This window comes from Opisthocomus hoazin, chromosome 17 (assembly GCF_030867145.1).
Source record: "Opisthocomus hoazin isolate bOpiHoa1 chromosome 17, bOpiHoa1.hap1, whole genome shotgun sequence".
Lineage (NCBI taxonomy): Eukaryota > Metazoa > Chordata > Aves > Opisthocomiformes > Opisthocomidae > Opisthocomus > Opisthocomus hoazin.
In genome coordinates, this window is record NC_134430.1 from 7,626,621 (window position 1) to 7,649,173 (window position 22,553).

General features: G+C 54.4%; 1 protein-coding gene across 8 annotated transcripts in view; it reads left to right on the forward strand.

Moving 5' to 3' along the window:
* The window catches only part of SCMH1 (Scm polycomb group protein homolog 1), a 75,586-nt gene that overhangs the window by 46,107 nt on the left and 6,926 nt on the right, over positions 1 to 22,553 (forward strand). For 5 of the 8 annotated variants that reach the window (XM_075437721.1, XM_075437726.1, XM_075437724.1 and 2 more), the window contains 5 exons: positions 8,762 to 8,994; positions 9,554 to 9,680; positions 10,701 to 10,901; positions 11,556 to 11,741; positions 17,592 to 17,723. In XM_075437721.1, coding sequence (XP_075293836.1) covers positions 8,762 to 8,994; positions 9,554 to 9,680; positions 10,701 to 10,901; positions 11,556 to 11,741; positions 17,592 to 17,723 — 879 coding nt within the window. The remainder of the gene's footprint in view (positions 1 to 8,761; positions 8,995 to 9,553; positions 9,681 to 10,700; positions 10,902 to 11,555; positions 11,742 to 17,591; positions 17,724 to 22,553) is intronic. The other 3 variants (XM_075437725.1, XM_075437727.1, XM_075437728.1) reach the window with 2 other exon arrangements.

Sequence of the window (22,553 nt, forward strand, 5' to 3'; positions counted from 1 at the left end):
GTAGACAAATCTGGCATTTTCTTATCGTCTGCATTTGAACCATGTTGTGGCTCCTTGTTGTCCGACCTCGGAGCAGGAACTGTGCTCCGGGCAGGCTGGAGGGGCTGGTGGCCCCCGTGCTCTCGGCCGTGCCTGCCGAGGAGCAGCTACTGGCCTTGCAGAACTGGACCCAGAGTCACGTTGTCTGAGCACTGGAGAAGTGAAAAACAATGCTGGCACGGAGGGTGACAGCCAAGGCCGCCAGCTTTGTAAAAATGGGCTGCAAAGATTGCTGGACACTGGCTCCTACAAGCGAGTGTTTCTCTGAGGGCGAGGAGGACGCTCTGTGTAGGACAAGTGACAGCGCTGCTGGGCTGGGGGCTGTGATTCTGCTGAGGGCTGAGGGCTTCCTGTGCAACCCAGGTCTGCACACTAAATCCCTCGAGCCAGCCCCACTGACCAAAACTGCCGTTTTTCTCTGCTTCTGCCAGGTCTGTTCCCAGCATGGTCTTCCTGCTCCTTTGCTTTGCCTGCTGGGAGAGGGGGTGGCAGGGAAAAGAGGGACTGAAGAAGCGGGAACGTGCCGCTCCTCCAAGCTCCAGCCATAGAATTGGCACCATGAGACATTCGTGGCTGGTGGTGCAGATGTTCCACAGCAAACATGCTGAGAGATGAGGGGCTCCTGAGCTGCTCTGCGGGCAGAAGCTTGCTTGGCTGCTCTGCTGGTGGCAGGCGTGATGCCGTTTTCCCCGATCCAGATGCTGCCTTTGCGGTATTTTATAAAAAAGACGCGGGCCTGAGTCTGCCCATCCACTTGGTAGGGCTACCGAGCGGGTGCAAAGCAGCGGACTTCTTCCCTGTACCGGGGAGAAACTGAGGCCTGGGTTTTGGAACTGGGTAAATCTGTGTGCTTAGCACTAAAGTGAAAATGGCTTTTGCTGAGGACGAGGATTCGGACATCGTTGCTCTTCCCAGCCCTGACGCTGCCGTTGTCTGATCAGGAGCCAGTCGCTTATCTCTGTTTGCTCTGCCGCCAGCGGGACGGGGCCGTGCCGCCGCCGGGCGAACGGCTCTGTTGTGCTGCACGTCCCCGGCGCTGCTGCTGCTGCGGGGCCGCAGAGCACCTTCCCCTGCGTGGAGGAGTAGCTGCACGCGTATGTTTATACTCCAAAAAGCATCCATAACTGCGAAGTAACAGAGTTACTGTCTTGGAAATGATGCTGGAAACTGGTTAAAAACACTGAAAGCGATTTTACATCGTATGCTAAGCAGGAGAGCCAAAGCCGTGTGAAGGAACTCTTAAAAACGCTCAATTTGATCAAAGAGTTTTCTTAATCGGATCAGTGAAGGGCAGGCTCGGGGTGGCTCTCGGCATGCGGCTGGGCAGAGCTTAGCCTGGGCTGAAGAGATCCCGGGAAAGGCTGGAACCCTGTGGAAATGAGAATCCAGGGATCGGCTGCAGCTCTGGGGGCTTTTTGCTTGATGTTTAACCAGTGTACTGAGGGTTTCTATTCAGCTGGTTTCTCCCATGATGTCCAGCGTCCCGAGCTCTCATTTTTCCCAAATGGAATCTTTTTCCCCAGCTCTTTGTGGCCGCTGCTGTGCTCTGAGCTGATGTTCTTGTGCAGTGAACGTTGGAGCCCAAGCTCTCCCTCCTGAAGGAGCACCAGGCAGCTCAGAGCCCGTCATTTTCCACCTGAAGGAGGAGTGGTTTTCTCCACACGCGTTGCTTTATGTGGATCAGCGTGACGGTCACCTGCTGTTTGCTCGCCCTGAAACCCAGTCTCCTAGCTTCTCTCTGGAGCTGCTCATGGGCTGCCACCGTCCTGTCTGCCCTGGGAAGTGTGAAGCATTAGAAAACTTTCTCGCCTCGCTTACCCCTCACCAAGTCACTCGTGAATGCACTGAGCAAGGCAGACCCCGGTGCGGACCCCTGCGTCCTCCTCCACCGGAATGACTGTTTGCCCCTACCTCTGCCAACGCTTGATTTTTCCCTATAGAAACCTTTCTTCCTGTCCTATGGCTCTTTAGTTTTTGTAAAAGCCTTTGTTGAGGAGCTCAGAGGCTTTGTGGAAAGGCAGGTAGGCTGTGTCACAGCCGTCCACGTGTTCATTGACCCGTCCAACCCTTCCAGGATTGCGAGGCCGGGTTCCTGTGACAGGAGCTGTGCTGGCTCTGCCCTCGCAGGTCAGGCCCCTCTCGGGGGCTGTGTCACTGGAGAAAGCCACGGCGTTGTTTCACAAAGTGTTTGAGCCAGGTGCACCTTGTGCTTGGGTAAAATCAGCTACCTGGGTTCGGCAAAGGCCTGGGTGAGTGGGGCGGGCGGTGATGCGCAGAAGGGCGGCCTGGGGGATGCAGAGGTCTCCGAGCTGGCAGTGCTGGGGTTTGATTCGCATGAGCAGACCCTGCAGGTCCACAGCAGGGTTTTTCTGGTCTTCAGCTCCAGCAGCGCCGACTGCGATCTTCAGTTGCTCTTTTTCACGTGCCCGTGTGTGGTTGTGAGGAGAGGTGGGACACTCGGGGCGTTCTGCAGTGCTGGCACCGCAGGCGAGTCACCAAACCTGCGGCTGTCCACGCGCGGCCCCGCGTCCCTGCGATGTGTTGTGAGGTGCAGGGAACACCTGCGGAGGGTTGGAAGATCCCTGGCTGCGCTGCCTGTGGAAAGTGCTGAGTGTGATTACCAAGATGGTTTGGGGCACACAGGAACGCTGCCTTGAGAGCTGTAAATGTAAGACCTGTGCAAAAAGCAAACAGCAGTTGCTGTATGACTGTGACTCCTGAGACTTTTTTTTTTTAGTTGAGACTAAAAAAAAAAAAGTCTCAGGAGTCTTTGAGACTTATTTATTTTTGTGAATAAAACAACCATAAAAATGCCACAGCTTGTGCCAGTGGGGGATGTGCAGTGGCGTCTGCAGTGCACAGAGCTCATCCAAGCACATGCAAACAATCAGAATAACAAAATTGCTGCTGCAGACCGTGCAGATTTTTAAGCCTTTAAAAAATGGGACACTCATGGTGAATGTTCAGAGCGTTTCTCAGGTTTGACAGATGTGTAAGGCATTGCTTTAGTTTTACGTGACCGCTCTTCTTCACGTGCCTGGGGGAGTCCTGCTCAAAACCAGACGTTAACATGCAACGCGGTCGTCAGGATGGAGGCAGTTGCAGGACTCTGGTTTTGCGCTTTTGTACGCGCTGCCGCGTGGCCCCTGACCAGGGAGGTCTGCAGGGCGATCGGTGAATAATGCACCTCACGGCTTCCAGCGAAGGCAGCAGCAAGTCTCAGTAGTCAAAAACTGGAACTAGGCAAACCCTGTGTAAAAAGAAAACACATCTGTGGGATCTCACTGATCACGAGAACACCTAGAACATGCCGAGTCATGCAGCGCTTGGATCCTCCTGCTGTATCATGGTGTTAGATGCATGCTCTGATCTCGCAGCCTTAGCTGAAGCAGAGCAGGAATCCCTGCAGGAAATACTGAATTATCAGAATAATTGCTTTCTGACTTTTAAATTCCAGGATGTGGAGGATTGTTCTGAATCCCTGGCCCATGTCTCCCACCCATGCTCTGACCTTTTCTCCTCTTACGTCCACCTAGCCTGCCGAGAGCTCAGGACGTACTAAGTCTTGAGCCTTCCCAGAGCCCGTGTTTGTGTCCCTGTCATGCTCATGGTGGCCAGTGATGACGGTCTCTGCTTTGGGAAGAATCACAGAGGTTTGAAGCTTTCACATCTTGCTCTCGGACAGGCACTGAGCCCTGGTTCCTGTCCAGCTCCAGCCTTCAGGATGTCTAGATTTGAACTGCTGCATCCAGGGAAGGATTCAGCCAGATCTCAGCCAGATGACTGTTCTTGGCAAGCTTGCTTACCTGAAGTGTGTCTCTCTAACCCACCTCTTTAGGTCGTGCTTCTGACCATGCAGTGGCTGAAGGTGGGGCAGGGGGCAGCTGGAGCACCAAAGAACCACTGGACGAGTGGCCTATAGGATGTTCTTCACAGGTGCTTTAAGAAGGGTATGAATGGCGTTTGCAGTCTTCTCTGAAACCACCCCTGTGTTTTGGGACACTGCAGTGGTCATTGCTGACATCTCTGGAGAGAAGGAGGGTGAGCTGTGGCTGCGGCTGAGAGTTCAGTAGCCCTTAGCACGTAAAACGGAGATTCCAGGTTTTGTGGTCCAGCAGCTCTTAGTAAATGCAGACTGTTCGATAGCTGATGTAGTGGAGAGAAAGGCAGGAAACTGTTCTCCAGCTTCAGTTCTTCCGTTCCTTATTTTCCTACATATTTTCACTTTGTTATTCTTGTCCTGAGGACATAATTTTGTCGTCTTCAAGCAGTGACAAGCCTGAGATAAGCTGATGAATGACAAATGCTGCTTTCTAGTATTGGCTAACCCTCAAAGCAGGGACGGGAACTTTACAGAGTCTTCTGCAAATAATGGTTTGAGTCACAGTGCAGTGGGCGGCTGCCGGTGCCGTGTGTCAACTGGCGAGGGAGATTTTGGCAGGAGGAAATGGAGCCTGAATTGCTGAATTCTCTGTCGAGTCTCTTTGTTTCTGCAGGAAGCTCAGAACCCTTGGTTAAACTAATCCTTCAGTGACTGATAGCCCAGGCAGTGGTGCCCATCTTTCCGTGGGCTCTAGTTCAGCAACGTTTCATCCTGCATCTTTGGGGTGATGTTTCTCACTGCAGCCAAACTGGTCTAATGCCAGCTGGCCCCTTCCTCCATGTCCGCCCTAGGGTGCCTGTGTGACCCCAGACAAGACAGTTCAGCCATCAGAAGACTTTCATCGATCAGTTTTCTGTTCCATTAATGAGCCGCAATGACTAACCACAAGTTCAGGTGACAGAGTAGTTCAGGTCAGAAGGCATCTCTGCAGCTGCATGGCCCAGCTCCTTGCCTGAAGCAAGGCCAGCTCTGGAGTTGCATTAGGTTGCTCGGAGCTCATGGGAGCACCAAAGCTGCAGGGCAGAGAGATGCCGCTTTTCTCAGCAACAGCAAACTGTTGACTTTTTTTAAGGAAGAGGGCCCCACGTGATTTTCTGAAAATCTGGCTCATCTCAGTGGTTCACCAGGGGCTGAAGACAGTGGTACAAGGAAGAAGGTGGGGATGGCCCTGGCAGATGCTCACTGTTGGGCTGGCACCGTCGCCAGCTGAAGAATCACAGAATCACAGAATGGTAGGGGTTGGCAGGGACCTCTGTGGGTCACCCAGTCCAACCCCCTGCCCAAGCAGGGTCACCCAGAGCAGGCTGCACAGGACCGCGTCCAGGCGGGTCTTGAATATCTCCAGAGAAGGAGACTCCACAGCCTCCCTGGGCAGCCTGGGCCAGGGCTCCGTCACCCTCAGAGGGAAGAAGTTCTTCCTCGGGTTCAGCTGGAGCTTCCTCTGCTTCAGTTTGTGCCCGTTGCCCCTTGTCCTGTCGCTGGGCACCACTGGAAAGAGCCTGGCCCCATCCTCCTGACCCCCACCCTGCAGATATTTGTAAGCATTTATTAGGTCCCCTGAACATTCAGCCACGCATTCAGCAGTGCTGTTAGGCAAAGCAGCAGTCTGGGTCATCTTCTGTGCGTGTATGCCCTGAGCTGGCGGCACATTGGGCTGTGCCTTAGCCAGCTCTGCTGAGCGGTCCTCTGAGCTGGAGCAGCTCCTCCATCCCTGCGGGAGCCGGGCTGTGCTCCCAGGGGCTGCTGGCGGTGGAAGCTCCTCTGGTGTGGCTGCACAAGACGAGGTTTCCGATCGCGCGGGCTGCCCGCGCCCAGTTACAGGCTGTTACTGCCCTAAAACCAGAACTGATTCTTCAAGCCTGGCCAGTTCACGTTACTTGTAATATCTTTACAGCTGAAGTGGACAATAGATCTTTCTAGCATTTATTTTACCAAAAAGAAGTAATTTTTTTATTATAAAACTACACAGTGAGAGCTTGCACGGCAGGAGTCTCCCTCTCCGTGGCACTGGGCTTTCTCTGCGCCAGGTTCAGGGCTGGGAGCCGAGGGCGCAGCTCGGCGGCTGCGTCCCTGCGTGCCCAGCGCACCGTCTCTGTGGGTTTGTCGCTAGGAAAACCGAGATCGTCTGTGTGCCTCACAGCCCGTCTGCAGAATCCGCAGTTTCTCTTCCAGGTTAGAGGCACCTCGTCGCGGCACGGCTCGGTTTAGGCACTCAGCATCGGTGCAGATGGCGAATGAAAAGCCCACCTGACTGTTTTACACGTCTCTGACGTTGAAGAGTTTGTAGAAGTACAGAGCATTTTACTTGTGTTTATCCCTGTTCTGTCAACTTGTGGCATTCCAGTAAACCCTCTAACGCAAACGTTTCTCCTCTGCGATCAGCCGCGCAGGCGGAAGGCCGGAGGCACAGCGGCTCCGTCAGTGCCTGTCCTCCCGGTGCCGTTCCTCTCCGCTAGCACCGCTCAGGGCCAGATGCCACCTGCAGCAGGTGACACTCACTGTCCTGCAGAAACATCCACTGTGAGAAGCACTTGTGCCTCCGTATTTCTTTTCTTGCCAGCAGAGTAGTCTTGCTGTTAATATTCGCCTCTCAGTGAGCAGTACAGCCCTGGTTTTACCGCGATTCTCTGTATCTGCCTGACACAAGGACAGACACTGCTTGGGCAGTCAGACAGATCCCTGAGTGACTGTGCACTTCTCCCCAGCATCTGATACAGAGCCCTAACGCACAAAAGCGAGGAAACAAAATTAAAACTGAAAGAATAAAATTGGGGACACCAGAAATCTTGCCCTGCCCACGTGCCCAGCAGAACGGGGCCGATTCCTGGGTGCACCGTGCACTGTGTTATCTGCACCAGTGCAAAGTGAGGTTAGGTTGGGTGTAAACCACCTGGAAACAGCCACAGGACATTCTGCACTTCACTTTTTGTGCAGGTTGCCCGTAGAAACACGCAGGAGCTCAGTGCGCGAGGGCAGGGACGGCAGAGTTCACCCTCTCGCAGCAGCGCGTGGAAGCGTGCGCAAGGTTTGCCGGCAGCAGCTGGCGGTGCTGGCAGCAGGAGGATGGCTGCCCGGGGTCCCTGGCCCTGCTCTGCCGTAGCTGCTGATCTCTGTGCCCTAAACGTGCCCCAGCCAGGCAGCCTGGCCATGACACTGAGCTGGCAGCTGGACTCTGCTCCCCCTGCCCGCTGCACAGCCGTCTTTGGCCCTGCCAGCAAGACGGGAGTGCCCGTGCGGCTGGAGGCTGGGAGCCCTGATGCAGGAGTGCCCGGCCAACGCACCCGGCCCCGGGCAGCCATCTCATCCTGCCGTGAGACAACAGCAGTCCTGGTTTCGAGCTGCCCGCATGAACTGTTCGCTCCGGTTTTCTCGGACCTGGCAGCCAGGTGGGTGCCCAGTCTCCCTGTGGAGAGCACAGGTGCCCCACCGGAGGCGGTGGACGGAGTCAGACCAGAGGAGCAAAGCAAGATTCTCCACCTCCAGTGGCTCGTTCTCAGAAGGCCACTGACGGGACCTTACACAGACCTCCCCGTGCCGGCCACGCTGTTCGCTCGGTCCGCGCTGCGGTTAGCGGGGAAGCGGTGAACAGAGCCGCCAGCTCAGCGCCCCGTGCCTGGAGTGTCTCCTGACTCGGGGCTTGCTGCTGTCACCTCGCAGCCCGCTGATCTGCTCCAGACCCCCAGAAAGCTGCACTCGGCTTGGTTTGCTGCTTCTGAGCTGTCGGCAGGAAACAGTGCCTTTGTGCCAAGGGAATGAGTCCTTGCTCACAGTAACTGCTCATAAAACCCTCGTTAGAAAAACCTGAAAAATGTCTTTATATACCCACAATTGTGCCACTGTTAGGGCTGCGTGCCACCCTGGGGTCAATCTTCTACCGCACTCTGTTTCCATTGCCAGCATTTTCTTCTTAACTATAAAGCTCCTCACTTCCAGAGTGGTTGGTTGGGTTTTTTTTTCCGAATTCAAAGCCCTCGTGTTGAATACCCAGCCAGGTTTCCAGGTCTGAGAAGCAAGGCATCCTGAAGGTCACTGTGCATTTTTCAAAATCTAGGACAGTTTTGTTTTGTTTCTTTTTAGCAGAAATTTAAATCTGAAGGAAACGTTGGTCTGCTGAGCTGGGCTGGTTCATCTCTAGCTTTTAGCAGGACTTGGGAAAGGTGAATGACCAAATTCAAGGGATTTATGGGCAAATACACCAGAAACCTGGTTCTGTCATGGAAAGTGTGAGAAGATCCGAAGGAACGGACCACGTGCTGGCACTTCGCTGACCTCTGGCAGTACGAGAGGAGCGGGTCAGCTGTCCCCACTGAGATGAGCTGTTACTCAGGGCCGGGAGCAATAGTCCTAGGAGGCATCGAGGACGGAGCTGGTACCTGCCACTGCAGTTCACTGGTAATTTAGGGACAGAGCAGATCTGAATTCTTGCCTTGAGAGAGGGGATTTCCAGCACAGCACTGGCGCTGTGACTGTCAGGCAGGTCTTGACTGATCCTTCCCCTCGGAATGTGCTCCGTGCACGTTACACGGTCGCTGGCAGGTCACCACTCGCAGGAGGAAGAGCTGTAGGTGCCAGTTATTTTCAGGAAGGAAGGCATGGCTGAAAGCATGTTCTTTCTGGAGTTCGGCCCATGCAGGCTAAGGCACAGTGTCCCACAGCTCGAGTGCTGAACCGAGGATCAGGGCGTTTGGTTTTTATTCCGGCATGGAGAGCAGTAGCCTCCACTCAGGGGGCTGCAAACACTCCAGGTTTTTCCATGTGACACTGTATAAAGATGGAGGCTGCTCTTGTTTTGATTCTCGCCTGATTTAATTACATTTGCTTTTTCTCTTTTTATTTCAGTTGTGATTCCAAAGAGCCCTTTACCTGCCTCCGAAGTAAACTCGGAGAAACCTAGCATGCACAGTAGCACAAAGACTGTTTTGGGGCATCAACAAGGGCAAAGGCGTCGCAAAACAGGGAAGAAGCGTGGTCGAACGACCAAAGCGCTAATCCATCACCCCATGCCTACACCCTCCAAGTCAGTGGAGCCTTTGAAATTCCCCAGAAAGAGAGGCCCCAAGCCTGGCAGTAAGGTAAAAGCTGATGCTGATGCAGGCGGGTGAAAAGCAGGTGCTGCAAGTTCTGCCATGGGATGGTGCATGCGTGTGTTTGTGCACGTTTGTCTCAGCCTCTGGCTGTGTGACTGCAGCAAGTAGGAGACCAAAGGGGTGTGTGGGCTGGGAATATCCCTCAGAGTCCAGCCCCAGCGCTGTAGAGAATGTCTGTGTCCTAAAGATCATTTCCATCAAGAAACTGTGCCTTTGGAGCTGCATTAGCTGTGAAGTAGCATGGCAGATGCTGTGATAATGACAGGATGGCCAAACGGTGGAATAAGCTCTTCCATCCGTCGTGTGTAGCTAGTCTTAAGTCAAGCAGAGGTGGCAGATCTCAGGCTTGTTATTTTTTCAGGATTGTGGTTTTTGAATACACACGTATTGATTACTAGGTTCTTGAGACTCCCCGTCATCACCATCAGAAGTGTGTCATGTTCCACAGTGCCTTGTCTGTTGGATGCAAAGGAGAGAGTGTAGCAATCACGGGTGGTAAAGGAGAGCAGGGATAAAAGGAGAAATATCTCCTCTTTTTCTGCAGAGGAAACCTAGGACATTGCTGAACCCAGCACCCACCTCTCCAACCACCAGTACCCCAGAACCAGACACAAGCACTGTGCCTCAGGACGCTGCTACAATCCCCAGCTCTGCCATGCAGGCTCCCACAGGTAAGGGTCTCGAACCGCATTCTTGACGAGATTGCGCAGGTAGGAGCTGCATCAGTCAGGAAGCGACACGCCGAGAGACTCCCGTTTCTTCCTAAACCCGTACACCAGCAAACACGACAATTCCGGAAAGACTGGCCTAATAGAGAGCCTGTCGGGAGGAGAAGCGAGGCGCAGGAGTTCAGATCAGCCGCTCGTTTAGCTCCCTGTCCGTTCTGGAAATACGCAGTGGTAGGAATCTTGCGAGTCCATCTGGTCAGTGCAGGAAGCCCTTTCACCACCTGCGTGCTGGTGACTCCCCGGCTCTCCAAGCGCCCTGCTCGTGGCCCGTCGTGCCCGCAGGCAGCTGGGTGTGCGGCACCTCTCGCGAGCCCGGAGCGCCGGCTCTCCCCGACCGTGCCAGGCACAGCTGCAGAGCGACTGCTGAACGCCAGCGGCAAGGAGCTGTTCAGCTTCAGCCCGAACGTGGAGCCAAACAGGGACAAGAGGGAGCAGGGGGGGAGCAGGAGTGGCAGGGCAGAGTATGTGCTCTGCTGCAGCTGTGAGGTGTAGCTGAAGGTGGATCTGGACAGGAAGGTCTAATGCAAAGCTGTGTTTTAGATGTTTGGTCAAGCAGTGGCTATGGGCTGAGCCCTCTGTTCCCCTGGAACGTAACTGGCCAGTTTTCAGAGGAACCCAAAAAGTGAGGGCTGTGTTCCTTCATCTCCTTTGAACATCGCAGGCAGCTTACCTGGCTGGCACAGGAGCCACTCGGCAGCCTGCCTTTGGGAGCCGGAGTGCCGGGGAAAGCATAGGAGAACCAGCAGCAGCTTGGAAAGTGAGCGTGAGGCAGGAAGGTTGTGGAGGTGATTGCCCTCCGTCAGCGGCTCCGCTGTTAGGGTGCGGACAGGCTGTCACCCTGCCTTCCCCTTTGTGAGTGCTTTGATGGTCTTAAACTCTCAGCATCTCTCAGGTTGGATTTTAGGCATCTGTTTCTTGCTTTCTTGAGTGGGTTAATGGCAAACACGTTTCTCATCTTGGCAGTTTGCATTTACTTGAACAAGAACGGCAGCACTGGGCCCCACCTAGACAAGAAGAAAGTTCAGCAGCTGCCGGACCATTTTGGACCAGCTCGAGCTTCTGTTGTCCTGCAGCAAGCAGTACAGGCCTGCATTGATTGCGCTTATCATCAGAAAACAGTCTTCTCCTTCTTAAAACAAGGCCACGGGGGAGAGGTCATCTCAGGTGAGAACTGGCCTGCAGCACTTTGCCTTCAGAGATGTCGTTGCAAGAATTCGCTCGTTAGAAGATGTCTCTGCTGAAGCCTGGTGCAGTCATGGGCCAGGGGCAGGCAGAAGATTTCTGTCTTCTCTTTCTTGCCAAGCATCGGTGTCAGTGAAGCAACAGCTAGAGCTGACTCAGAGCAGAGCAGTTAGCGTGGCCTCCAGGCACGGCTGCTGGAGAAGGCAGCGTGCAGCCTGGGCAGCCTTATGCTTCACCCATCGTCCCCCAGCGCTGCCCGAGCCCCCAGGAGGAGGCGAGACGGGTGGGATTTTCAGAATTCCTGACGGAAAGACAAGAAATACCCTGGTTTTTAATTCTGACTTTAAGCCTGGACGCTGGGAGTGCAGGTCCCTCCTTGACCGCCTTTCCATTCCCTCGAGCGCAGCTCCTCCGGCGCTGCGGCCCCGTACCTGATGCTGGGCGCAGCAGACTGGTTTTGGCCTGTCCCGGGGTGCCGAGCTCGCCAGCGCTTAGCCAGCGGAAGGCAGTGGCTTTTGTTTGCTCTAGTCTAGACCAGCGATGCTGAGATACAGAAGCTGGCTGTGCAGCCCTGGGCGTAGTCTCCTGGCTTTGCTGGGGGTTTACGTGTCGGGCTCTGTTTGTTTCTGTCTCCAGCTGTGTTTGATCGGGAACAGCACACTCTGAACCTGCCAGCAGTAAACAGTATCACCTACGTCCTCCGCTTCCTGGAGAAGCTCTGCCACAATCTCCGCAGTGACAACCTCTTTGGGAACCAGCCTTTCACTCAGAACAGCCACATGCAGCGGTCACACCAGTACGACCACGACAGGTATCTACCAGGTAGGAGCTGGGGCGGGGGCGGCGTTGTAGGGACCCCAGGTGCTCCGTGCCTTAACCCAGATTTTATCTTTGTCTCAGGAGGCAGGCGCGTGTTTCAGAGCCCTCTCTGCCGCGTTCATTGCATCACACCTGGTGTCGTGCACGTGCCCGGTGCCCGCAGGGCTCTTTTTGCACAGGATTCAAGCTGCTGTATTTTCTGCCTGTCAGTCTGATTTCCATCTCTGCCTGTAGGTTTCCGCTTATCCGTGCTGTCTCCTTGTCTTCCCTCCACTCCTTATCCCCCAGTCCTTCCCGCTTCCTGTAATCTGATGAGGGTGACTTCATCCAGTTAGGAATTAAAGTGAAAGACTCCGCATGAGAAGTAGAGGAGTGATAACACATCGTAGGTAAACTGTAATTAGAAACGGAATCAAAGCCTAGCGGAGTGGTTTCCACAGGGCTGCAAATCTGCTGCCAGCAGCCAGCACGTCCAGCCCTTGGTGGAAGCCGAGCCCATGCGGGGACGATGCACGCTGCAGCGATCCGAGGCGTAGGTGGCTTTGTTTTTCTTGGCATGGCGAACGCTCCGCTGCGTTGGAGCAACACACTGCCGGCAAGATAGTTCATGCCACGACGCAGATTGTCAGGCTGCAAAATTGCTCTGAAGCGAAAGCGGTGGAAAACAAGAAGACCAAATAGTTTTCCCTGCCGTGCTGTGTAGTGGCAGCAGCTCCTGGGGTGGCAGCTGCCTCCCCACGCTGGCTGTGGCGTCTGGGGGAGCTGCTGCTGTGGGAACGCCAGTCGTGGAGAGGATAAAACTGTCTGCACCCTCCTTAGATAGTTGACAAGTGCCTTGTGCTGATCTGCTCTCCTGTCTTGCTTCCTCCACTACCTTTCTGCCTCCCAGCTCCACAGATAGCTGTTTGAGGTCTTTCCAGAGTTAATCCTGTGGATAATTATGGCTCTGTCAAGAAAAACATGAATTTCTAATGTGAAAGGATAAGCACTTAGGAAGAACTGTTTAAGGAAGAGTTGCGATGTGACACTTGGGGGCAGCCACCTGATGGCACAGAGCTCCATTGCGTCTGGCAAAGCACCGGTGCTGAGCGTGCGGCTCTCGGAGCGGCTGAGCAGCTGCCTGCAGGCTGGGGCTGTGCAGAGCCAGGAGCAGCAGCCACGCTGGGCTGTAAGACGAGGAGCTGTAGGAAGCAGGCTGGCTGCGTGAACAGCGTCTCGAGTTCCTGGGGCTGGGGGTTACCCCGCTAGGGAACCCTCGATTAGAAGAAGTGCCCGGGTTTCAGTGTGGGAGCACCCTGTCGTCATGAGATAGAGCAAAACCAGGGTGGGAGGGAGGGGACCCAGGGTCTGGGCATGGATGGAGAGGGTCCTGTAGCTGACGCCCGTGGTGTCTAGCCATCATGAGATGTCAGTGGTGTCTGTGCTAAGAGCTGGACTGCCTGGCAGGGTGGGAAAATATAAAGAGCAAAGTCAGAATTCAGGGAAACTCAGGTAGAGCACCAGATATGACATGGTGCAGAGACCTGCCTGTCCTGACCTCTACATGAAAGTGTCTGCAGGGATGAAAGATGAACCGCAGTCCGGAGAGGTGATAACCTGGTCCTGTAGTTCATACTGATGTCTTGGGGATTGCTGGGCCTCTGGTCATCTAACATTTGTCTCGAGTACCTGTTATAAACATTGTTGTCTACACATTACGGTGGCTTCTGGGGAGGGCAAAGAAGCAGTGCCGGCGATTTTGAGATGTTAGGGCTGGTCGTGAAAGAATGAGGATGCAGCTGTACATCAGCTTAAATCACACCAAGTGTCAGGGCTGCCGTGGGCTCACCTTGAGCTCTGTGGGTCCTGCATTGTCTGCGCTACGGTACAGGCGCTCGTGTGCCTGAATGGGGCTGGTTCTTCCAGAAAGCGATCACTGGTTACGACTGGGAGCTGGTCTCAGTTCCCAGAACAAACTTGCTTAACAGGAGCACGACTGTGGATACTGGGGAGAGTTGGTGTGTGTGCCTGGGGCAGGAGGAGGAGGGTCTGCAGCAGCCCTTAGGTCAGCTGCATCCTGGCATTCTGTCTCGCTCAGTAAGGCGCAGTCGTGGAAATGCGGGGAAACAGATCAGGCTGTACGTCGGGAAACAGCGGATTTGCAAGAAAACGCAAAGTTGGTCGGTGTTAATAGGAACAGCGGTGGCTGTGAAATGTTGTGAGCAGGTAGATCTGCTCTGGAGCGATGCGAAGACACAGGACTGGAGGGACCTTCTGGACCATTGAGCCTTGGGTCCTGTTATTACAGGCACCACAGCACAAGGTGTTGCTTTAATTAACTCTGGAGCTGGGGTCTGGTTTTTCCACTGGAGGCTGCTCCAAGTTTTTTTGCTGAAATTTTGAAACTATATTGTAGTTTCTAGCCCACATTTTTTCTTGGGCAGCTTGGTATCCATGTCTCCTTGTCTTAACATTGTCTTTTAGCTTAACTTGGTTCTCCTTCTTCTGGAAGTAGTTAGAGAGCAGTCGTATCCTTCAGGGGAGCTCGCCTTTTGGCCGCTCTGGTAAGACAGGTTCTCTGCTCTCCTCGTCTGGCGCTGGTTTGAATTCAGCTTCATGAGGTGACCAGAGTGGCACCCAGCGCTCTGGGGACGAGCTCACGGGGACCTGGTGCCACAGCACTGGCACCACCACATTGACCAGAAACATCTCTGGAAGCTGCTTTTGGTCACTGTATCCTTGTAGCAGGTGATGACCAACCCGTCCTGGTGGCGTACCCTGTTCTTCTCATCGGTTATTGTCAGCTGCAGGTTCCCAGCTCATGGGACAATGCTTCAAGCGCACATCGGCGTTTTGCTGCTGGATTTACCTCATTTCTGGTACTCCGTTCTATATACGTATTTTCTGCATGATTTCAAATGCTGTGGTATCTGGTCTGATGTTGGAAGACATCAGCAGATTTCATCAGTCAATCTCTAAAATTTGTGCCAAAATTATTAATAAAAATATTAAATGACACTGGGCTCAAGAATGATCCTCAAGACAATTCATTAGCAATTGCTCACCAAGCTCGTGTTCTCACTCAGTGCTCTCCGCCTGCGTTTCCCCTCGACTCAGATGTTTGTGCATGTAACAAGGCTTCTGGCAGTCCCCATGTTCTCTGTCTCAGCTGGTGGTTCTCCCTATCAAATGCCTTACTGAATTCCAGGCAGATGATTCTGGCCACTCCTCCTCTGTGCGAGAGATCCGTTATTTTCCCGTGGTAAGGAAGCTGTCGGGTTCGTCTCCTCTGACGAACGCCTGCTGCAGTGTGTGCCATCTGTAATTGCAGAATTGTCCCTACCCTTCAGAACCTCTTACAAGCCTTGCGGTACAGCTGAGGTCAGACATGAGCATTTTGTTGCCAAAGTCATTTTTTCACCTTCTTTTTTAACCATTAGCACCAAGTTTCCAGTCACTCTGAGCAGCGCGTCACGGAGTTTTGTTAGAATTTGCTGCAGCAGAACCCGGCTTTCGTGTGCGCCTTCCCCTTTTGGTTATGTTTTGGCTTCCTCCGCACCCTCACGTCCCCAGTTTGAGTCCGTTCCGTTATCTGACTTCCCCTTCTTCGTCAGTGGCGTGTATTTTCATTGCTGCCCCGTTTCTCTCATCTGTTGAGCCGTGCCCCGGCGTTCCGCGTGGCTGCGACTGGACGCGGAGGGTGGGATGTGTGTGGCTGAGTGCGGGCGGGTGTCGCAGCGGCGTCGACGCCTGAGCTGGCCGTGTGGGCACCTCTGCGGCCGGGCAGGAGGTACCAGTGCAGCCGGTGCACGTTACAGCGTCCCGAGGCAGGAGCCTCGACTTTGGCTGGCCGAGCCTGGTGAGCCGACTCTCCCTGACTGTGGAGGCATCCATCCTGACGGCTTGGGCTGGCCAGCAGCACAAACCCAGGCAGGGGCAGGCGTGCTCTGCTTCCTCCCAGCCAACCTCCCGAGCTAGGTGAGGTGAAATACCCCTCAAAGCTGTCCAGTCATTTGCAGACAGGGACAACCTGTCTGCCTTTTTCTCAGTGCTCACCTCTGCTCGTCTCCTCTCACTCCGTTCCCGTGCACTTGTCACTTCTGTAGCTGCAGACGCGGTCCTGTCTTTTCCTTTGCACCGTGTCAAACGACGGAATGAGTTAAAAAGTTCCCTTCGTCTCGCCACCCTCTGAAGTGTACGGCTCCGCCAAGGAGCAGAGTTAGGGAACCTGCTGAGCAGGTCCTTTTCATCTCCAGTAAATGATCTGCTTGTTCTCGGCATCCTTCTCGAAGCGAACATTTATCCACTGAGATTTGGGGTCCTTTCCTCCCAGGTTGTTTCCTCACAGATAATACACATTCATGATGTTTGTGGCACCTTTTGAACTGAAGGTATTTTCTTTTTTTCCTGATGGTTGGCGTCGTGACTGCTGAGCACAGCTCTAGGTATTAATCCATTTCTTTATTTTCTTAAAATTTGTCTTTTAAAGTCAGACACCCTAACTACAGACCTACGTTTGGTTGATCCATTCCATTAATTTCCACTGACCTATCTTCTGATTCCCCGGGTTCCCTTCTACAACATGACCTTCTGGCATTAACTTTTAAAATCAACCAATTTAAAAAAATAACCCAAAACAAAACCTGATCAAACCTTGAAAAGCATCACCTTTGGTTGTGGTTCGGTGACTGTTTGGGGAAGGGGGTCGTGCAGTTCTACGTTTGGAGATATCCAGAGACATTACTGAGAGCATTTGTCTGGGCAATAAATCGCTGACTGGGCAATAAATGTGTCTTACGGGGACTTGTCCCGAGGACAGTGTTCCTCTTTCTAACAAAGTTACAGTGATTTTTGGTCATCCTCACGTGCGGTCCCTTTCCCTACAGGATTTTGATAGAATGAGTGCTTTACCTTTGTATTTCCCTTTAGTCAACTAAGCCGTGACCGTCTGATGCTTCCCACCCATCTGTCCCCCGTGTGTTTGGCGTGATGCTTGTCCCTTGGTGTCCGGTCCCCATCGCTCCCCGCCGTGTTTCCGTCACCCCGCCAGCACCCGTCCCGGCCCTGCATGGCAGCGGGGGCTGCTCCGGGCTGGTGTCCGGCTCCCCGCGTTTGTTCTCCGAGCACTTCACCCCTCTCTCCCCGCACACCTCGAACGCTGCCGGCTCACGCGTGTCACCCGTGCTCAGGGCAGCTGCGAGGGGCCAGCCGGGAGCGCGGGTGGGCTGGTGGGTGACCTCTGCATTGCTTCTCGACTGCCACCCACCGTATCGCTTGCCTGGCTGCCGTTCCCGTCCCTGGAAGCGCTTCCATCCTCTGTGTGCATCCAGCCACCGACACTTTGTGCGCAGCCCGGCCCGGCGCCTCGTCTGCCGCGTACCGTACGGAGAGCCCCGTCGCTGGGAAGCGCGTGGAGAGGAGCAGCAGCCGCAGCTGGGGCGGGGGGGATCCGTTTGGGGAAAGATTGAAAACTGGAGTACGGTTTAATCATGCGCTGTGTCTGGCACAGAATGTTTGCAAATCGTCCAAGGGTTACGAGCGTCTGCAGGGTGAAGAGTGGGGGGGGACAGGAATTGTGCAGGGTGAGCCAAGGGGTAGAACGAGGAGAAAGGGAATCAAGTCAATCGGAGGTGATATTTGGGGTGAAATGTGGCAAAACATGGCTGATTCTTCATCAGTTTTCTCGCCACCCTTTTTCTCTGATAAAACTTGCTAAGCAAAATACAAGATGTCCAGCACTGACAGATGTGCTGGGTCGCCGTTCTAACAGGCTGCTACCAGGCTGGCCGTGCATGCGAGTCTCACGTGACTCTGGCAGGACTGAACTTCCCAGCAAGTCTCCACTCCTAAATAGGGCTTGTTCTCTTTTCCTAGACAGAAGCAGTTCGTTAGACGGCACGCTGCAGGGACCAGGCCGGGGTACAAAGCGGTATTCCCAAGATTCCCCTCCATACAGTGCTCCTCTCTCCCCCAAGTTACCAAAGAATGACCGTCACCCTTTGGAAGGTGAGCACAGCGTCTCTTCCCAAAGCAGCTCGGAACGGATACAGCAGGATTAGATTTGCCCTGCCAAATCGAGCCGTGGGTTTAGGAAGTCTGCTTTGCTTTGTCTCTGCCGTGGGTCGGTGCTTGGCGTTTCAGAGGGAGGTGGAGGAACCACTCTACACCAAGGCAGGTTCCCCAAGCAGTTGTGTAAAGCATGTGGAACGCAGGGAGAATTCCTTCTAGCCCTGGTAGTCATCATCTGATACCATATAATCTGGGATTTCGTTACCCGTATTTTGGCTTCCATTGCTATGCATGGTATTAACGGTCATGAAACTGCCCAGTTGCTTCAGTCAATCTCCCCCTGAATTTCTCCACGATGGTTTGCTGGGCTGTGTTGTACAGATGCTGATGTGCAGCTGTATGGCCAGGGACCTGCTGCCCTCTCCCAGGGATCCCATCCTGTTCCCCACAATCCTCCCTAAATAGCAGGGAGGGTCTCACCAGTATGTGCTCCACCAGCTAAACCACATCACATCGCATCCCGCAGCGCTGCTGCTTCCTCCGTGTCCGTCGGGTGACACTGGGGCAGGAGGGCTGGGCAGACAGGTCCTCTTTGGCGTGTGGTCCACGGGCGTCCCTTGCATGTGCAGGTGGGAGATTTCCATCAGGTCCAGGTAGCTGGAGGACTTCAATAAATACGCTTCCACCTTCGCTTCTGCTGTGAACTGCAGACACTCCGTGATGCAGACTGGAGATTTAACCTTACTGAAGCCTTTTAACCCATTGATGGTGAAATCTGCCAGGGTGTTAGTCTCAATTCTTTGTAATGTGTCCCTGAAAAAATTGCTGGAGACTCTTGGCTGGGCTCACAGTTCAGTGGCTTTGTGCTCTGTTGCTGGCCCTTTAGAATCACCGTTTCCCTGGGCCGTGCTGAGTTTGCTGGGCTTGGGTTGTTGATCCCGGATTTGAGCGTGCACAGCCTCCTGTGCGCTGAGGTGTGATTTCGGTCTGCATCCGTCACTGTGCCCTCCGGGACTGCTGATCCCGTGTCCAGGCACAGCTGGGCTGAACTTGCACCCTGTGGTTGGACAGTTTCTAGTGGCCTTAGTAGCTACATTGATGAAAATTGTAGGTTTGTCACATAGCTGATGTGCAGAACAAGGTGATGTGTGGGACTGTCTCATCTATTCCAGCATACTGACAAGTAAAAATGGTTTCCTGAGGCCCAGTCTGTTTGTCACCTCTGGATACGTGTCCTTGCTGGTCTCCTTGACATTCTCCTCTAATACCTCAACCGCTGTGCTTAGGTAACCATTAGCAAAGCCTGTCCACTCCTCCTCTGCCAGCAGGTGGAACATACAGTGTTCAGTCTGTTCTTGAAGCATGGTGATGTTCTCTGAAGAATGAGGTGCCTTGGTTAAGTGGTGAGAATCGTACACTATGTGTATTGTCAGTGAAGAGAGAAGGCTTCCGTAATGGGTAACTGCAAGGAGGAACCTACGTTAGGTTGTCTGCAAGATTGATTCTTCATCTACTTCAGAGTCTGTTCCATTATCTCTTGGCCTTTGAATGGGTCCTGCCATCTGGATACCCGGAATACTCCAGCCTCTTCTGTAAAGGCAGGGACAAGTGGGCAGAAAGCGTGCCTTCATGGTCCTGTTCCTGTGTGAACTTCCTACAGCAACTTCATCTTGCTCTGTTCTTGGTCCAAGCAGAGGGTGTACAGAGCAGGGCAAAGGAGGTGCAGTTCCACATTCCATCTGGAAATTAGGCTCTGTCCCACAGCTAAAATCCTATTCATCCTCCTCCCCCGCGAAATTTAAATACAAGCAGGAATATTTGCATTTCAGAGGATATATTTGAAGAATATGAGCCTGAAATACTCAGATATTGAACATCCCTCAAGCAAGGAGAGAGGTCTTCTCGCGGCGATGAGCTCCCCCGGCAGAGCACGGCCTGGCTTCAGCAGTGTGAGCGGCAGCAGTACCGGAACGGGTCCCAGTTTGCCACACTGAAGGCGATGAGCAGCAGTGGGAAGTCTGCGTTCATCGTGCCTTTGGCAAGAAGTCAGGAAGAAGAGGAGGGGATCTCGCTTCTTACATTGTTTTTCCTCTTGCATCCAGTGGCATTTATGTAGCTTTTTGCTACCACGCTGCAGTTCCAGCACAGTGGGGACCTGCTTTTCAAAGACTATCATTTGCTGGAAACAGTGGGTGTTTAGTACTTGTGCAAATCAGGTTGATGCTTGTGGCCAAACTCCATGTTTTAGCAGTACAACGACACTGTTGAGTCTATAGCACTGTTTAATTAAACTTTAATTATCCGCTCCCTGCCTCTGCACCACTGCTCGTGGCATGATTCCCTACAATGCTCGAAATGCAAGCCTTTATTTAAAACCAGCAGTTTGTATAAGAAAATCTGCCTGAGAATTAACCGCCTCCTCCTCACTCCGAAGCTGCTTGTGAAGGGCGAAAGGATCCCGGAGAGCGGCTGTGCCTGGGCGCAGTCCTGCCCTGCCGCTCGCGGCAGCGCCGTGTCTGCTGCTGCAGGCGACGCGCAGCGCTGGTAATCCTTCCCCTCTCTGGAGGTGTCGTTCATCTGAGCAGTTCTGAGTGTGTTTGTATTTTGAAGAAAATGCGAAATCTCGTGCATTGACCCTACCAAGAAGCCTCCAGCTCTGCTGCAGTCTTCACAGCGCAGCCGAGCGCTCGCCGGTCCCCGGACGGGTAACCTGAGGATGAACGCGCAGCTCCACTTCTACCTCTGGAGCAAAACCAAGAAGCGCTCCCCAGCTGCGTGGCCTCATCCTCTTCTTCAGCTGTACGATCCCAAGCACGTGTGCGAACAGGACCACATATTTGGAGAGTGCCTCACAGCGCATTCACGTCAGAATAACGACAGCGCGTTAACTGTCGAGTTAATCGCGTTCGGAGGGCGAGCTGTGGATCCTTGGCGCTGCGCCGACACGAACCCGTGCGCGTGCTCTCGCAGCCTCCCAAGCCGTAGTCTTTGCTACCTGAGCCCAGAAGTTCCTTCTGCTGACACAAATCCCTTCCTGTGAGCTTTGGGGTCTTCACGAGTGTCATGGCTTAACCCAGCAGCCGGCAGCTAGGAGAGCCAAACTGATGAATTCTGCAAATTGCACAAAACTCCTGAAAAAAACACTCACAGGGGTGGAAACAGGCGCAGGGCCCTTCGCCGGGCCTACAGCCGCGACGCCGGCCTGCAGGGACATCGTTGTCGGGCTTTGATGAGCGCCGGCACCAGGCACCTGAACCCGCTGTTCAGTTCATCCCGCAGCGCCAGCTCTGCTCAGCCCTTCCAGCCCCACCTTGGGTGTCAAACCATACCAGCCTTCTTCTCGTGCTAAATCCAAAACACAGCAGAGGTGGAGAGGAAAATGAACTCCATCCCAGCCGGAGCCAGGACAACGAGTGGTTAGACACACACATTTGCCTGACCCAGTGCGTGTTGGACAGATGTCCCGGGGCTTCCTGGCAAGCTGAGGCTGCATGTCACCTCGCAGAGGATGGAGGGTGGACATCCTCGGAGGACAGAGATGTGCGGGACAGAGCTGATCCCACACCTGCGACTGCTTCCCTGTCACAGAGCATCCCGGCCGGTGCAGAGGGCTCTGCCTGCTGAGCCCCTCACACCTCTGCACTCCCTGTGAGGCAGACATCGCCCTTTTGCAGAGAATCCCAGCAGGGCAGGGGTTGGCAGGGCCCTCTGTGGGTCCCCCAGCCCAGCCCCCTGCCCAAGCAGGGTCACCCAGAGCAGGCTGCACAGCACCGCGGCCAGGCGGGGCTGGAATATCTCCAGAGAAGGAGACTCCACAGCCTCCCTGGGCAGCCTGGGCCAGGGCTCCGGCACCCTCAGAGGGAAGAAGTTCTTCCTCGGGTTCAGCTGGAGCTTCCTCTGCTTCAGTTTGTGCCCGTTGCCCCTTGTCCTGTCGCTGGGCACCACTGGAAAGAGTCTGGCCCCGTCCTCCTGACCCCCACCCTGCAGATATTTGGAGGCATTTCGAAGGTCCCCTCGCAGCCTTCTCTTCTCCAGGCTGAACAAGCCCAGCTCCCTCAGCCTCTCCTCGTAGCAGAGATGCTCCAGTCCCCTCCTCATCCTCGTAGCCCTCCGCTGGACTCTCTCCAGTAGCTCCTCATCTTTCTTGAACTGGGGAGCCCAGCACTGGACACAGCACTGCAGATGGGGCCTCCCCAGGGCAGAGCAGAGGGGGAGGAGAACCTCCCTCGCCCTGCTGCCCACACTTCTCTTGATGCACCCCAGGATCCCATTGGCCTCCTTGGCACCCAGGGCACGCTGCTGGCTCATGGTCACCCTGTTGTCCCCCAGCCCTCCCAGTCCCTCTCCGCAGAGCTGCTCTCCAGCAGGTCCGTCCCAGCCTGTACTGGTGCCTGGGGTTGTTCCTCCCCAGGTGCAGGACCCTGCCCTTGTTGAACCTCATCAGGTTCCTCTCTGCCCAACTCTCCAGCCTGTCCATGTTTAATGGGAAGCAGTTGGGGTCCTAAGCAAAACTGTCCTGTTGCAGAGGAGACCACAAAGCTGCTATGAGGACCCTCCTGTAGAGACCACCGGTGTGAGTCGCGTCCGCTGTGTGGGTGTATCCGGGCCCAGGCCAGGGAAGCTCTGCCCGCCTCGGGCCCGGGCAGCCAGCTCCGTGCTGGGATGGCATCCAGTCTTGTGCTGGAATGGGATGGTGGGAAGGCGGGGCGGGACAGAAGGAGGGGTCCAAAGTTATTCAGGGATAGTCATGAGCCAGAATCCTGCTCCTGGGCATAAAGAGCGGGTGAAAACACATCTGTCCCCGTGGGAGACCTGTGGCATGGGGGC